The sequence below is a fragment of the Camelus bactrianus genome, chromosome 31 (genome assembly GCF_048773025.1).
Source record: "Camelus bactrianus isolate YW-2024 breed Bactrian camel chromosome 31, ASM4877302v1, whole genome shotgun sequence".
In the NCBI taxonomy this organism is placed as follows: domain Eukaryota; kingdom Metazoa; phylum Chordata; class Mammalia; order Artiodactyla; family Camelidae; genus Camelus; species Camelus bactrianus.
The window spans coordinates 19,622,358-19,637,355 of NC_133569.1; the positions used below are offsets into that span (position 1 = coordinate 19,622,358).

Genomic DNA, 14,998 nt, shown 5'->3' on the forward strand with positions numbered 1-14,998 from the left:
AGCACAGAACTGTGGTTGCCTGGGGCTGGGAGGGGAAAACAGGGAGTCAGTCAATGGGTATCAAATTTCAGTTATGCAAAATGAGTAAGATCTAGCGAGCTCCTGTATAACACTGTGCCTACAGATAACAGTATTTTATTGCACACTTAAATATCTGTTAAGAGGGCAAATGTCATGTCAAATTTTCTTAACACAATATATTTTTAAAAATTTATTTAAAAATTAAAAACAAATACATGGCTTTCAAAACTAAGTGTGAGAGAGAAGAAGTTAAATTTTAACAAGGAGATGCTTTCATAATAAATTACACACCATGATTTTCTTCTGCTTAGGGACTGAGTTTCCACAACAGCATTACTTACTTAGCATAATCATAATAGCAACACTGTGTTAGCGTTGAGAAGTGTAGCAGACTGCCCAGCGCTAACTGCTAAGCAATGTCTAAAGCTGGCATTGCCAAGGGAAGGGCTTTCTCTGGAAGCATATGTAGCAGTAATGATGAAGTGAAAAGCACGTGCCCTAATCATGGGAGCTGCTACTTTACTAGTCAGGAAGACTTCTGTTGCAAGTAAGAGCACATCTAACTCAAAATGACTTAAACAACAAGGAAATTTTATTGATCAGGCAGTAGAAAGTCCAGCAGTTTATTAATTCACCAGTTCAATGACATCATTAAAAGACCAGGTTTTATTCACCTTTCTGCTCTATCATATTCAGTGTACCAGCCTTGCCCTCATAATCACAATGTGGCTGCAGCAGTACCACATGGGATATCCAAATAGCCAGAAGGGACAAGGATATCTTTCCTAGACAGTCCCCAACACATCCCCTGTCTTGTCCCATTGGCAGAAAAGGGGGGAGGCGATTTATACACTCACCTTCAAATCAACCACTGTAAGGAAAATGTGATTATTGTGATTGCCTCAGAGTGACAGAGATTTATCCAGGAGATGGAGTTAGGATTGTCTTTTCTAAAATTTGGAAAGCTGAACAAAATTAGGGTTCTGAAAAGGAAGAAGGGGATTATTTGGTAGGCAACCTACAATGTTTGTTCCACCACCAGTCAACTAAGCTGATGGCTGCTGTGGGCGGGGAGATTCCAGTGTTGACAAAGCATTTAGTTACTTTGAAAATGCTGGCGATCTGTATGTTTATGCAAGATCTTCTAATTTTTAAATATTGGCAATAAATTCCAAACATTTAAAAATACTTTGTGACCAAAATCATTCAGGCCAAATAAAATAAATCTGCAGTCCAGACTCTTCCTGCAGGCCACTGGTTTACGTTATTAATTTAACTAAAATTTTTCCTACCTAGAAAGTGATGTTCCCTTTAAGCTCACCAGTAACTGAGTTACACAAATTTTTATGAAAAAAAAATCACAATTTAATACAGTCTTAATCAGTTGTAGTGAACTTCAAATGACAGAGCTAATAAGGACTGCAGAAGATAAGGCAGAAAAAAATTACATAAACCAGAGAATGTTTATATAATTTTCTTGGTAACTGAGTGTTCTGATTTGACAGGTTCATGGTTAAAATAATCAAGATGTTGCTAGTCATCTAATGATGAATACAGTTTCTCTCATCCCTCCCAGTTTCCTGTGATTTCTTGTTTTTTGCTTTCATTAGAAGGTGAATTAATTTCTACTGAATGAGAAAATCAAGGTGCTCAAAATACTTGAAAGAAATTTTAGTCAACATCACAGTAAAAAAGCCAAAAAAAAAAAAAAAAAAAAAAAAAGGAGGTGGGGTGGAAGACTAGGAAACCATCTAATTACAGATTTCAGCTTCAGAGCTGTTTTTTAAAAGCCATCTTCTTTCCCATGAGTATGGAGAATAGAAATTTTTAATTCATACAAAGATTATCAAGAGTATGTCTCTCTTGAAAGTTTGTTTAGCCCCTTCAAAGCATAATCTGAACCAAGAAATATTCATCTCCCTGGGTATCAAAAACAAATAATAGTGAGAAAGTAAGGATATTTCTCTTCCATCCAGATGGTCCAGTCTTCTGAGCTGATCATCCTCCCACCAATCCTTGCTCAGCTGTTACTTCAGGCTTTTGGACTGAAGCCCTAGAAAAGACAAAATTCTTGAATAATGAACTTTCCCCAAAATATAAATATTCTATCACTTTGAACTATTAAGCAATTAAAATAAATTCTCTGTAGTCATACTTTCTATTTTATAGATTAGTTGATACATCCCAGTGAAGGAGTGGAAACATGGGAGGGCAAGGAAGAAGGAGAGAAAAACATCCCACTGGGATCCAAATCTCCATCTGGCCACTTATGTAGGGGGGAGGTGAGGAGACTATGCGATGCCTAGCGGTCTTCCTGTGGGACATTTTCTCCGCCTCACTGCCCCCGGGTAATACCGCTGAGAAGATGAAGACTATTGGAGTCATCATCGCTTTCTAGCTAAGACATTCGCAACGCTGTGCGTTTCCCATGTTAGCTATACTGTTTCCTTATTTAATTCCTCCCTGACCTCCTCTTCATTTATTTTAAAATCTACCCAACTTTCAGGGTCCAGGACAAATTCCGACTACTTAGTCAAATGATCTTTCTCCTACTTTCACCACTCCGACCACATTCATTCTCCCCTCACCACATGCTTCTCAGTGGTAACCCCTGTGTTGGCACAAATAATATACGAGTTGAGCACTCCATATATACATGACTTGTTTTCCCACCACCAATGTAAACATTCTTGAAAAAAATGACCGTACATGTTAGTCCTTTCTCCTTCACTCACAGTAGAGTTACCAGGGATGAGGGAAGATGCTCAGGAAACACCGGAGTGAGTGACACTACCTTTTATTTGACAAGTGCCTGGCTTTTATTCCGGGTTTGCCTTTATGTGGTCTGTTTTTCAGACCCTGCCTCCTACAGAAAACAATGGCTCCTATAGGCCTTGTTCCATCTATAATAAATATAATTTATAATACGATTTTATATCCTCCCAAATAAGCACCTAGAAACTACATTTTGAAGGAGACAGTTTAGCTCCTACAGCAGAAGTGTGTCATTTCTTAACAATAAAACAGTAGAACTATTTTTAACAATAAAAAACTAATACCCATGCTAATTTATAGACAGTTGAGTGGGCCTTTCTCAGATATTCCCGAGGGCTATGACAGCTCAGGTTAGCTTAGCACATCCTGAAAGGGAACCCATGGATTTGAAGACACTATTCACATGGGGCACAAGAGACATTAAAAAAATTGCCAGTGACCATCTGATACTTACAAGGAAAGAGGATGATACAGATGTAGGAATCGGCGGTGGTGGGAAATCTGGCTTTGTATTTAGCTAGTAAGAAGATTAAAAAGTAATTAAGAAGTGAATCCTTGAAAATGGGTGTGCTTAGTGGAAAGGTGTGCTGACATCATTTTCAGAAATGGAGAACTAGGAATCGTCTAAACCTGTTAAATTTAATTGCTTTCATTTAGGGGAGCCCATAAGTTCAGAAACAGGCTCAATGCCTACAGACAGGCGATGAAGGTGGCACTGTACGGAGCAGACCAGCACTCTTCTATAACCAGTTATCAGCTTTCCAGACCCGGTAACTCAGGGTGATGGGTTCAATTTAGGAGTATAACAGACGGGCAGATGCACACTTTGTATTTTCAAAAAACTTCTGCAGAAGAATCTGTATTTTATATGAAATTCACACAGATCTCAACATTCTTCTGAAGAGATAACTGGGCATTGTGGGTTAACGTCTTGCACTAGCATTTCCTTGAGGTTAGCCTGGAAGGGATATTTAAGAGAACTTGCTCACTCACAAAAGAAGCTGGCAGCTCACTGCCCTCTACTGGCAGATCAGGTGCCTGACGCTTCACCGGATTCATCTAAAAAGAAAAAATTATATTTAAAAATGGGATTATATGGAATCGTGCGTGTGGAACATCTGAAAATTGTAAAGCACTGTCGAATTGAGAGATTCTTTCATTCAATAAAAATGAATAAATTTTAAAAAATGAAATGATCAGTTTCCTAATTTTAGCTTCCAAGTAAGAAGCCCCTTCTGATTAATGAGATCAGAAGTAAAATGGCACTAAGAGACTGGAGGGAACATCACAGTGGTCCCGCTGCTGCACTCTGCTGTGTCCAGAGCTATTAGAGGCAGATAAGTTTCCGTCCAAAACATTATTACCAATGTCATTATCATTAAACAACTTCTAACATTTCTAAACTTGCAGGACACAACTAGGGAACTAAGGGTTATACATATTGTGCGTATTGTCATACAAAAATACATATGGTTGTCATTATTGGGACATTTACGGAAGGAACGAGGAATCAAGGTAGAATCAGAGAGCACATGCTCGAGAGAGATCTAGCGTCTGCCTTCCTCCTTCCCTTTATTCTCTTTGCATTTTTGAGACCCCCAGCAAAGTAGCCTCTGTGTTTTAGGGTGATTCTCTTGTATTTAACAAAAGGCAAAGGTGGACTCTCTGCACGTGGAGTTACAGAACCCAGAGTCCTTGCAACACACTAGTCAGGTGGATTTGTAAAACACTGCTGAGTAGAAAAGACAGATGGGCGGTCAGGACGAGAGGGGGAGAAAATCACAAACTGGGGGCCGTTGTGAACACAGTGCCAACAGTGGTTCACCTCTTGTGGCTGACCGGCCTTCACTGCCTGTGGTTTCTTCCTCTGTTTGCGTGGCCCAGTGCCCCCAGCAGACCGTGACCTGCGTGTGAAAGTGCATCATGTAAACTGACTTAGCAGTTCCTTCACTGTGAGGGGGAAATTCAGGAGAGATCTTCTGCCCATTGTGACATCCTTGGTAACTGACCAGACCGTTGTCTGCTAGGACAGTCTTCAGGTTTCCTTGTCCTGTAATTCAGAATCACCACCACTGATTTTCTTTTTGACTCTCTCCAGAGCTCTAATTCCCAGTAACAGTGCTGTTGAATCCAGCTTTTATATAAATTATGCCATTTAATTAAAGATTTACTTTATTTATAAAGTATTTATTAAAAGCCCATTCTGGGTGAATAAGTCAGTCTTTAAAAAAACGCTAGAAGGATATCGTAGTGTTAAGATTATGGTTGAAACACTGCCTGATCTAGCTGCAACTCCAGATTTCCATTCTTTACTTTGTAAGACTTTTAACACACTTGTTCACCTCCCTGAGCTTGTTTCCACATCAGTAAAAATGTGAAGTGCCTGACTTTGCGGGATTATAGTAAGGATTAATATTTAACACCTTTTCATCTATAAAATGGAAACAATAGTTACCATCATTTCCTTGTGAAGATTTAGGTAATACATATAAAAGGACTAAGCATAGAGCTTGTCATAAAGATAGTGATCAACAAATTTTAGATATTGTATTTGTATAATGAGCATAAAAATCTTTAATAATAAATTATTCTTATTAATTATAAACATTGATTAGAGAAGAAAAAAAAAACACGTGAAGGATTTCTCAGTAAAAGGAATACCCAGCCTCTGGTCCAAGAAAAATGTATCTGTACTTATTTCAGCGTATTTAAAGTAAATTGCAATTAAATTTGATAATTTGGGCCATATCCTTACATTTAAAATGAATTAGAGGCCAAAGGGGGGTCCCCGAAGCAAGAAAAAAACCTGCCTCTGGACTTTGTTCTGCTTTCCTCTGGTGCTCTGATGCCGCATTACTATGGCAACCACCACAAATATGACAGCCACGGGGAACAGCACCCCAACCACAACAGAGAAGTCTGCAACAAAGAGAACACGGGCCTCGTGAGACTATGAGAAGTTCACAAATACGCATCTCACTGGCCCTTATTTCTTTATTGTCACAAATTCCATCCACTCTTTCCACAGGACATGCATTCCTGGCAAAATCTCTCATAGCCAGTAAAATGAAAACACATTTTTATCATGATTATTGTAATATTTAGATAGAGGAAATCAAGAAGAAATCTGTATAAAACATTTTCCACGAGGCAGGGAAAGCATCATACTACTGAGAGTTCTCAGACGGGATGAGGTTTGTAATAGTTGGAAAATGAAGGACCGGGAGGTTCAGAGAACAGGAAGTAAGGAGGATGGCAGAGGAGGAGGTTAGACATGCAGTGGTACCTACTGAAGACCAGCCTGGCAGAGGAGCCATCGCAGTCTGGTGGCATCCATCCTTCTTGACACTGACACTGGAGCTCGTGGTCACACACCTAGAGGAGCAGTGATTCTGTTAGTTTTCTCATTGGACTGATTATCCACCCAAAGGGCCTATTCATCCATAATTAAGTCCAGTCTGAAAAAAAAAAAAAAAAGAACAACCCCTGCTCTGTAGCCATTCAACCATCTCCCTCACATACGAATCAGTAATAGGAATTCCAGTACTACATCCTTTGAGGGAGTTTTTTGTTGAACCAAACTGCTGACAGGTTAGATAAACCTAAGAATGGTAACCAGTCAGTGCTGAAACGTTACCTGAACATCGTCAGAACTGCCTGACCTAAAATGACATAAGCTACAGCAAGCCTGGGGACATGTGGTCAAAACTCACAGCGTGTCCTTTGCACTTCCAGGAGCAATTGGCCGATTTGTAAGCTCTTTCCACATCCACACATTCTGCATTAATGCAAACCTGAAGGTGATGTGAAAAACACAAAGTTGACGCTCATGTTCAGTGGTTTCAGCTCTGCATACTGTCAGCTCTTTGGGGTTTAGTCTTGTGTTTTTAGCCACTGTTATTATCAGACTTATCTTTTTGTTGGGAAAATCAGTGTTCTTTCGAAAATAGGAAGATGGAATCTAGATAATTTTTATAATAAAATATTTAGGAAGCCCTCTTTAAAGAAGATTTCCTTACTCCACATCATTCCTCATGGGTCTTCCCTTAAACCACCTCTTTAGTCCAACACTTAAGACTGCAGTTTAGCACTGAGCTAAGCACTGCACATGACATAAGGCACCCATTCCAAACAAAAATATTGTAGGAAATGTGTTAATATCACATCATCTCCAAAATTAAAATAATTACCACTTATGTAAAAATATAGGATTGTTATTATTCTCTTTATTATTATTACTGAGAACCTACCAATTTGGGGGCTATAAAATTTACTCGAGTTTAACAATCTAGTGCTAAACACATAATAGCTACTTATTAAATAATATTGAGGGAAGCATGCAGGCACGAATGCATGAATGGCATAAACATTGCTTTGAAAACTGTGCTCCGGGTAACACAAAGAGGCTTTGAGAAGCAAACAAACAAAACAAACAAACGAAAAACAAAAATAATATTTTGAGTAAAAGCCACAATTTCAACTTACCTTGTTATCCCCACACTTGGTTCCCTTGGCTACCATGCCTAATTCTTGATTGATGTCTTCAGAATCAAATGTTTTACATGTCTTGAAAGTTATTATATCTCCTTTCCAGAACATACTATCTGACCCACCTTGACAGAACAACTTCCCACACATGGCATCCCTGAGGAAAACCCAAAATTTGCTGCAGTTATAATACCAGGATCCAAACTGCAGTTTTGTACAAATGTAAATCAGCTCCCTGACTATCAATATTGAACCAATGATATTTTTCCATAGCGCAGAAACTCCTAGTTCTCCTTTATAACAACATCTCCCTTAGGCTTCAGTAATAGAACCGTTGAAGATTATTAGCAAGGCACACTGTCGCTCAAAAAAATCCTGCATTTCCCAGATTCCCTGATTTTGGCAATTACCTAAATTCTTGCCAATGGGAAAGAAGTAGAAACTTAACTGTAGATTCTTGAAGTTGGTCTTATGTGAGGGTGTATGTCTTCTCCTCAATTTTTTTTCTCCTTTTTGCTTATTGGAATGCAATGATTGGGGCTGGAGAAGCCATAGTGGACCAAGAGAAACATTTGGGAGAGGCGGTCATGTGCATGATGGAGCAAGGAGATACAAGGAGGAAGGATTTCTAACATCATGGAGGGCACCTAGGAAGTCTGTTTCTATCTTGTTTCAGGTAAGGTTGCTTATTTATTGTAATGAATTGTGGGAGAACAATTCTCTCAACTATAGTTGCGTCAGTATAAGGCTGAGCCTTGGCTGACATTCCAAGGTGTCACGTGGGGTTACTGAGAGAACTGTCTCCCTGCAAGTTCAGGTGAAACTGCTCAGCCCTCACTAAAGCCTTATGTCCAAAATATAGGGTTGTTTTTTTTTTTTTGGTAGTATCTATCATCTAGAAAAATTAGTGTTTTTTAATAGAAAAACTGAAAAATCTGATCTTTTTCATTCAACCTCTTATTAGACATTAGTTTGTCTGCATATAATTTGGACCAGGCACAAAGTTTAATCTATTATAATTTGAATGTTAAAAGTCATCTTAAAATTGCAGAATCAAAAAATATAGAAAAACTAGAGTTCATCACTTATGATATTCTAGAATTTTTTCAGGATATCAATACAAAGGGTCAAACCAAATCTTTAGGTGAACTGTCAGTCTTTCCTCTGACTGTATTTCTTCTTTATGTAATGCCATGCAAGTTTAAAAAAAACCTGTACAGTCACCATATTGCTTATTCCTCTGAGTAGATACATATTTCTATGCTAGAGTCATAATGAAAGACACTAAATGGAAAAGCATCTAAAGTAGACTGGAGAATCCATGAACACATTTCCAACCAGGCCCATTCCACTGTTGCATGGGCCATCGCAAACATTCATTCTTTTAAACAACAGTTGTACTTGGTGTCATCTGAAGCATCCATCATGAGGGCCTGGAAAAAAGGGATCATGTCCTCCCTATCTGTCTTTTTAACTCACTGTCTAGCCAAAATATAGCACATAATAGTCACTCAATGAATGTTTGCCAAATGAATGATGTCCAAATTGACTTTCTCTTTAAATGAGATAAATGAGAATGTGTGGCTGGAAGTGAGAAACTCCCCTGGTCTAAGAGATAGGGAGATTCAAACAAGGCCACTTACTTCGCTTTGCAGGGAAGGTGAGTGTTGTTCACTCTTCGGCAGTACCCGTACTTTGACCCGCCTTCATTCGTTCTGAAACATGACTTATCTGCAACCTGGGTTCCTGGGACAAGGCATGGTCAGTAGGAACATATTGGAAAAGAAAAAAGTAGTTGAATGCTGCCAAGGATTCATGAAATATAAAACTAGAATGAGGAATATGATTTTAGTATAATCCCATTGACCATTCTCAGGAATATAGGCTGCAATAATTTGACATTAAGAGAGATGGCTGGAATCAAACTGATCTTTTAAATAGCATATTTTTGAATAATGGCTAGCTAAATATTTGGAAACATCCAGATGGTTTGCTGCAGGTTAAAAATCCATCTAAATATGAAGACTTAGCTGGAAGAGCCACAGTTACTGTGTTAACAACCCACAGGGAGATACTGGAATGCTGTCCTGCTGGAGTGCGCTGCCGTCACACGTACACGCTGTGCTGAGTCAGACTTCTGCTCTGCCAGGCACAGTGGTGAGCACTGCGTGTTTCATTTCTTGTGGAGCCTTCCTCGGATCCATGAGATGAGCAACAGAACACAGTGGTGAAGTGCTCAGGCGTTAAGAGCTCTGTGATCTTGGGCAAGTGCCTTAACCCCTTGATTTGCTCCGTGTAAAATGAGGATTACATAACAGTACTCCCCATGGGGTTGTTACGCGGATTAAATGAGTTAATATGTGTGAGCCACTGAGAACAGTGCTGGGTCAACAGTACATGTAATAACCATTCTTATTAGCATTCCCATTTTATCAATAAAGAAGTGGAGGATGATTTGATTAAAGTTACAGAAAGAGAGATGGAAAAACCAGACTTCACACCCAGCTTGATCCATCTAAGGCCTCTGCTCCTTCTCTGTGCAGGGATGCCTCCCCTTAAAGCTCAATAAGCAAGACCAGGAAAATATGAATCCAGCCTTTGAAACAATAACAGTGAAGTTAAAAGCAATCAAAAACCTATGAAATATTACTTGTATGTGGAATCCAAAAAAAAAGGGGGGGGGACACAAATGAACTTGTTTACAAAACAGAAACAGATTCACAGATATAGAAGACAAACTTACTGATTAGCGGGGGCAAAGGGGATAGGAAGAAGGGATACATTGGGAGATTGAGATTTGCAGATACTAATTACTATAAATGGATAAAAAAAAGTTTATACTGTATAGCACAGTATCTTGTAGTAACCTATAATGATAAAGAACACGATTATATGCATGAGTGAAACTTCATGCTGTACACCAGAAATTGACACAACATTGTAAACTGAATATACTTCAATGAAAAAATAAAATTAATACTCTTCCCTCCCCCCCAAAAACCTATGAGGATTCTTAAGTTATGCTTTTATTTTTTATTTCTTGTTTTATGGGGTAATCAGAGAATATGACTTCTAAATTCTGATGTTCTGGAGAAAATGAACATTTAAGAACTTTCACTTTTCCTCACCGCTCCTCTGTATTCCCAGAGTCCTCTTTTTCTTTTCTGTCCTTTTCCTTACTCTCTGCCTACCTCCCAACGTTCTTGCTACCCCTACACACACACACACACACACACACACACACACACACACACACATACAAACACACAATTCCAAGGGTTTCATTAACTGAGAAGGGTTTTGGTTACGGTTGCCAGATAAAGTACAGGACACCCAGTTACATTTAAATTTCATATAAACAAAGACTTTTTCTTAGTGTATCTCTAACTCAAATATTTCATGAGATGTACTGATACTAAAAAAAAAAAAAATTGTTAATCTGAAATTCAAATTTAACCAGGCCATCTTTAGTTTCATTTGCTAAATCTAGCAACACCAAAGTTGACTACTTATGCAAGATTTTAAGCAGTGGCACAATCTCTAAGTTGAAAGAATGGGCCAGAACGCTACTTTGGCCATGATTAAACTCTGCCACCTGGAAGAACATGATTTTCCTCCGCATGCGCATAGAGAGAGGCAGGAATGCCAGCCACGATGCGGTTTGTCCTCCTACCTGGTCCCCACAGATCCGTGCACTGCTCTTGCAGAGTGGGGCACATCCCCAACAAGCAGTATCCCTTCCCATTTTGGCAAGGGAAGCCATTCACTCGAAATCGATCATCAGGGCAAAGACCAGTGTTGCCGACACACATTTCGGGCAGGTCACACTCATCTTTTGCTGGTCTGCAGACCGCACCAGCCTTTTTAAACTGTAGGGAAGTAAAAATGGAGAAAAGGCTTTTTTCCACCTGTCCTACCCTAAAAGCTCAAATTGACGCCAATAGCATTTTCCCTATGGCCTTTTTTTTTTTTTTTTTTTTTTTTGGCAAGGTAGTTAGAGGCATCATTCTATTTCCATTTACATTTGCACTGTGTAAGCTAAAACTGTCTCCCATTATATTACTTCCTTTGACTTTGGCCAATGCCCTGAGTCATGAAAGAATCAATATTTCTGAATATGTAGAGCAAACACTATAGAAATAACAACAAAAAATACAGCAGAAAAACCAAGCAATATCTTAGATGCACAGAAGGAAGTTATTTCTCCCTTTGTTGAATACAGCTTTGTCAAGTTTTTCAAGGAGATTTAAATCTGCAGCTTCAGAGATTTCCTGAAGTGTATCTCCCATAGTAAGGAAGGTAAGTTTGTTTATAAGCCCAGATCAGCATGCTCGGAGGCTTTCCCAGGCATCATGTTTCCTAATCCTTAATACCTTTTATTGTATATTCAGATATTCCTTTTCAGCTCACTGCTTCCTATGGAATGATTTATTATGAGGGAGAGAGACGTAAATATTCATTTGACATGTTAATGCCATTGCAGCCTGTTACTGCAAATCTTGTTCTTATTTCCTCAGAGAAACCTTCGTAAAACAAAGTCTGCCATTCATGCAAATCTGAAGAGGCCCATGTGGATACCGGAAGCATTCTCTTCCCTAGCTGAAGTGAGCAGGCATGTTCTCATACCATCCAAGGACTTTCAGTATCTTTACGCTGGTGTCAGAATAAAACCCAAATTTTCATTGAAGAATATGAAACCATCCAAATTCAGGCTGCCCTGCTCCAGTCAGACTAGCTTTTTTACCAGGTGTCACACAAACCATGCTTATACTTTCTTTTCTTTATCCTTTCTCTCAGCCTCCTCATTTGGAATATTTTTCCCTTTCTATGTAACTAAAATCTACTCATTCCTTTCCAGACTAATTGAAAGCCTCATTTTCCATGAACACTTCTCTGACTTCTTCAATGCCCATCGCTGCTCCTCTTTTCTATGTGTGGTGAGAAAGGGGCCCTGAGCTGGGATCTGAAAGACACAGGTTTGAATCTTGGCTCTGCCAGTAGCTAGACGTGTATCCTTAGCAGATGGCTTTAATCTGCCTGAAAATCCATTCCCAATCTAGTATGAACTTTACAAGGACCTTTTGAAAACTATATGAAAAATATATGTAGGAAGTATCACCCAAAGGCCATATGTCATTCTAATATCTACCTGGGCATTTAATCATGCACTATATTTTCATCTGTTTCAGGTATGTATATCACTGGGGTCAAATACTACTTTTTTAAAAAAATCACCTATAATCTCTAACAAATAGGACTTAATAAACACCTGTTGAATACTACTTAAGTTCTCAAATTTTCTTCCTTTTGGCCTCCTTTATTTCTTTCCTCTCCCTCCAACATTAAAAAACAACAACAACAACAAAAAAAGTGCACCTGTCCTAAATCCTACCTATAACTTGGTATGCCATCTACATATTTCTTTTACAAATAATTACTGAGCATTTTAAATGGATGCAATTCTATTAGGCGAGCATGAATCAGACACCAGACTTTAGGAGTCAGTCTAATTAAGAAGACATAAACAAAGAATCGTAATACAGAATTCTCCGTAACACAGAATATAAAATGCTAAACTTGAAGAGAAAGTCAAAAAAGCCCTACAGAGACAATGACATAGCATCCTCACCTTAGGTTTTTTTTTCCTCTGAGATTTTCACCGTGAACTGACTTCAAAGGTTGAAGATAGAGGAGTCCCCCCACATTATTCTAAAAAAGCCTTTTCCACTAAACCATTATTAAATTGTGAAATAAAATCCATATTTTATGGCAAGACAAGAAAATTAAAACATAAAAAGTTATCTCTGCCCTTTGGCCTCCTCTCTCCCCTCTACTGCGCGTTGTGTCCTCGCATCAACTGAACTTCCCCTATCAGCAGAAATACCTGGTGAACCGTGAAGAGCAACCTTTTCCGAGCATCAGTAAGAAACTCCTTAAAGATAACATTCCTGCGTGACCTTGTAAGGGACCACGGTGATGCTTAGATCTGGATTTTCGTAAAGTCATTAATATGCCATTTAATGCAGAGCCCTCTGCCTCCCAAAAGCTTACGTAACTGTGCTTTGATCTCTAATGGATGCAACAGTTCTCAGAGCTTTTGAGATGTTCTTCCTGGGTTATAATCCTCCATTTGGCGCAAATAAAATTTTCCATCTCTTTCTTAGATTGACTGATTAATTTTGTGGACAAAAGGAATATGTAAGCAATTCTCATATTTGGTCCAAAAAAGCCAGGTAGCATTAGAAGCAGCAGCAGGTAGGAATGTAATCGGGAAGAACAGATGTATCGATCCCTTCCTTTAGCTCTAACCCTGCGCCGCTTCCTGTGCTCAGTCACTTAGTCACTCTGGTTCTGCGTCCTTTGTAAAAGGATGTTGCCTAGAGCCTGAAAGACACGGGACAGCCCGTGCTCAAGACTCTGGCCTTTAAGGGTGTAAGACTTTTCCATTCACATAGAGATAAAAAGTTGCAAAACAGAGAATAACGTTTGTCTTGTTGGAGGTTTACAGGACCTGCAACAGCAAAGGATTCTGACACCCAGAAGTTTGCAACTAACCACCCTTATATCACCCCTCCTTCTAGTATAAAAGGAGCCTGAATTGACTTGGAGAAGATGGTTCTCCAGGACACAGTCTGTCATCTTCTCGGTCCGCTGGCTTTCCGAATAAAGTCGTTTTTCCTTGCCCCCTTACCTCGTCTCCTGATTTATAGGCCTGTTTTGCAGTGAGCAGAACAAGTCTGGACTGCCTAACAGTAGTAACCAGCGCTGGCTTTTGGAACATCATTTTTGGAGTTTACCATTTAATGGCTCTATTACTTTGCACATTTTCTGTACTGAGACTCTGCTCCCTCAAGAGCAAAATCAAATAATATCAACCTCAAAGGACTGTTGGAGGATTAAATAGCCTTGTTTGCAAAGCACTCAGTGAGGACTTGATAAATGGGAGGTAACATTATCTTGTAGACAGAAAAATGTTACTTTGCCTATTTCATTTAACATAATCCCTAAGATTTTAATACAGAACAAAGAGTAAGCATAATTATTAAGATAGAATAAAATAATAATCTTACATGGCATTTTTCACAGCATTCTCCTATTGCACATTCAAAACTTGCTTTGATTTTACATGTTTTAGGGTCACAGCAAATGTTGGTACATTCCTAAGAAAGATCAGAAACAAATGCAACGGCCAGATTACCTTTTGGTCTCATTTCAGTGAAATTCACAATATAATTTACTCATCACAGAGACCTTATTTTGATACAGTCTGAAAATGATTTTCAGGGAAAAAAAAAACGTAACATTAGCAATGTTGACATTTTGCAGCAACTGGTGGTTTGTTGTTTATCTGAATTCTACTTACATCTTTTTTTAAATTTAAATATGTTTTCCAGTTCCTTTAATATCCCATAATAATACTGAAGATGAAAAGGGAGTTTTTTAAAAAATAAAATTCATCTAAATAGTTAAAGAACATAATTAGCTCAGCTCATCAATTTTGTATTTATCCAGAAGTAAATTTAGTCTTAAGAACATGTAATGAAAATCTAAAAATATAGTTTTTTGTTCAAGTTTGACATTTAATTCAAACTCTCTGTGAATCAGTATACTTCGTCTGGTTCTCCCTGCCTTGTTTCCGAGAAATGGGGTGCCTGCACGAGGCACCAGGGAAATGCCTACTTCAGAAACTTCTCCCTGTAGCTGCGAGATTCCC

The 14,998-nt window shown here is 38.7% G+C and overlaps 1 protein-coding gene across 1 annotated transcript in view; it reads right to left on the reverse strand.

The window, feature by feature from the left end:
- Window positions 1-368: 368 nt before the first annotated feature.
- The window catches only part of ADAM28 (ADAM metallopeptidase domain 28), a 44,235-nt gene continuing 29,605 nt past the window's right edge, over window positions 369-14,998 (reverse strand). The window contains exons 13-23 of the mRNA XM_074355539.1: window positions 14,355-14,444; window positions 10,958-11,153; window positions 8,928-9,030; window positions 7,282-7,441; window positions 6,510-6,590; window positions 6,087-6,171; window positions 5,607-5,715; window positions 4,622-4,700; window positions 3,790-3,855; window positions 3,251-3,313; window positions 369-2,074 (exon numbers count right to left, since the gene is read on the reverse strand). Of these exons, the coding sequence (XP_074211640.1) occupies window positions 2,054-2,074; window positions 3,251-3,313; window positions 3,790-3,855; window positions 4,622-4,700; window positions 5,607-5,715; window positions 6,087-6,171; window positions 6,510-6,590; window positions 7,282-7,441; window positions 8,928-9,030; window positions 10,958-11,153; window positions 14,355-14,444 (1,053 nt within the window). The 3' untranslated portion in view covers window positions 369-2,053. The remainder of the gene's footprint in view (window positions 2,075-3,250; window positions 3,314-3,789; window positions 3,856-4,621; window positions 4,701-5,606; window positions 5,716-6,086; window positions 6,172-6,509; window positions 6,591-7,281; window positions 7,442-8,927; window positions 9,031-10,957; window positions 11,154-14,354; window positions 14,445-14,998) is intronic.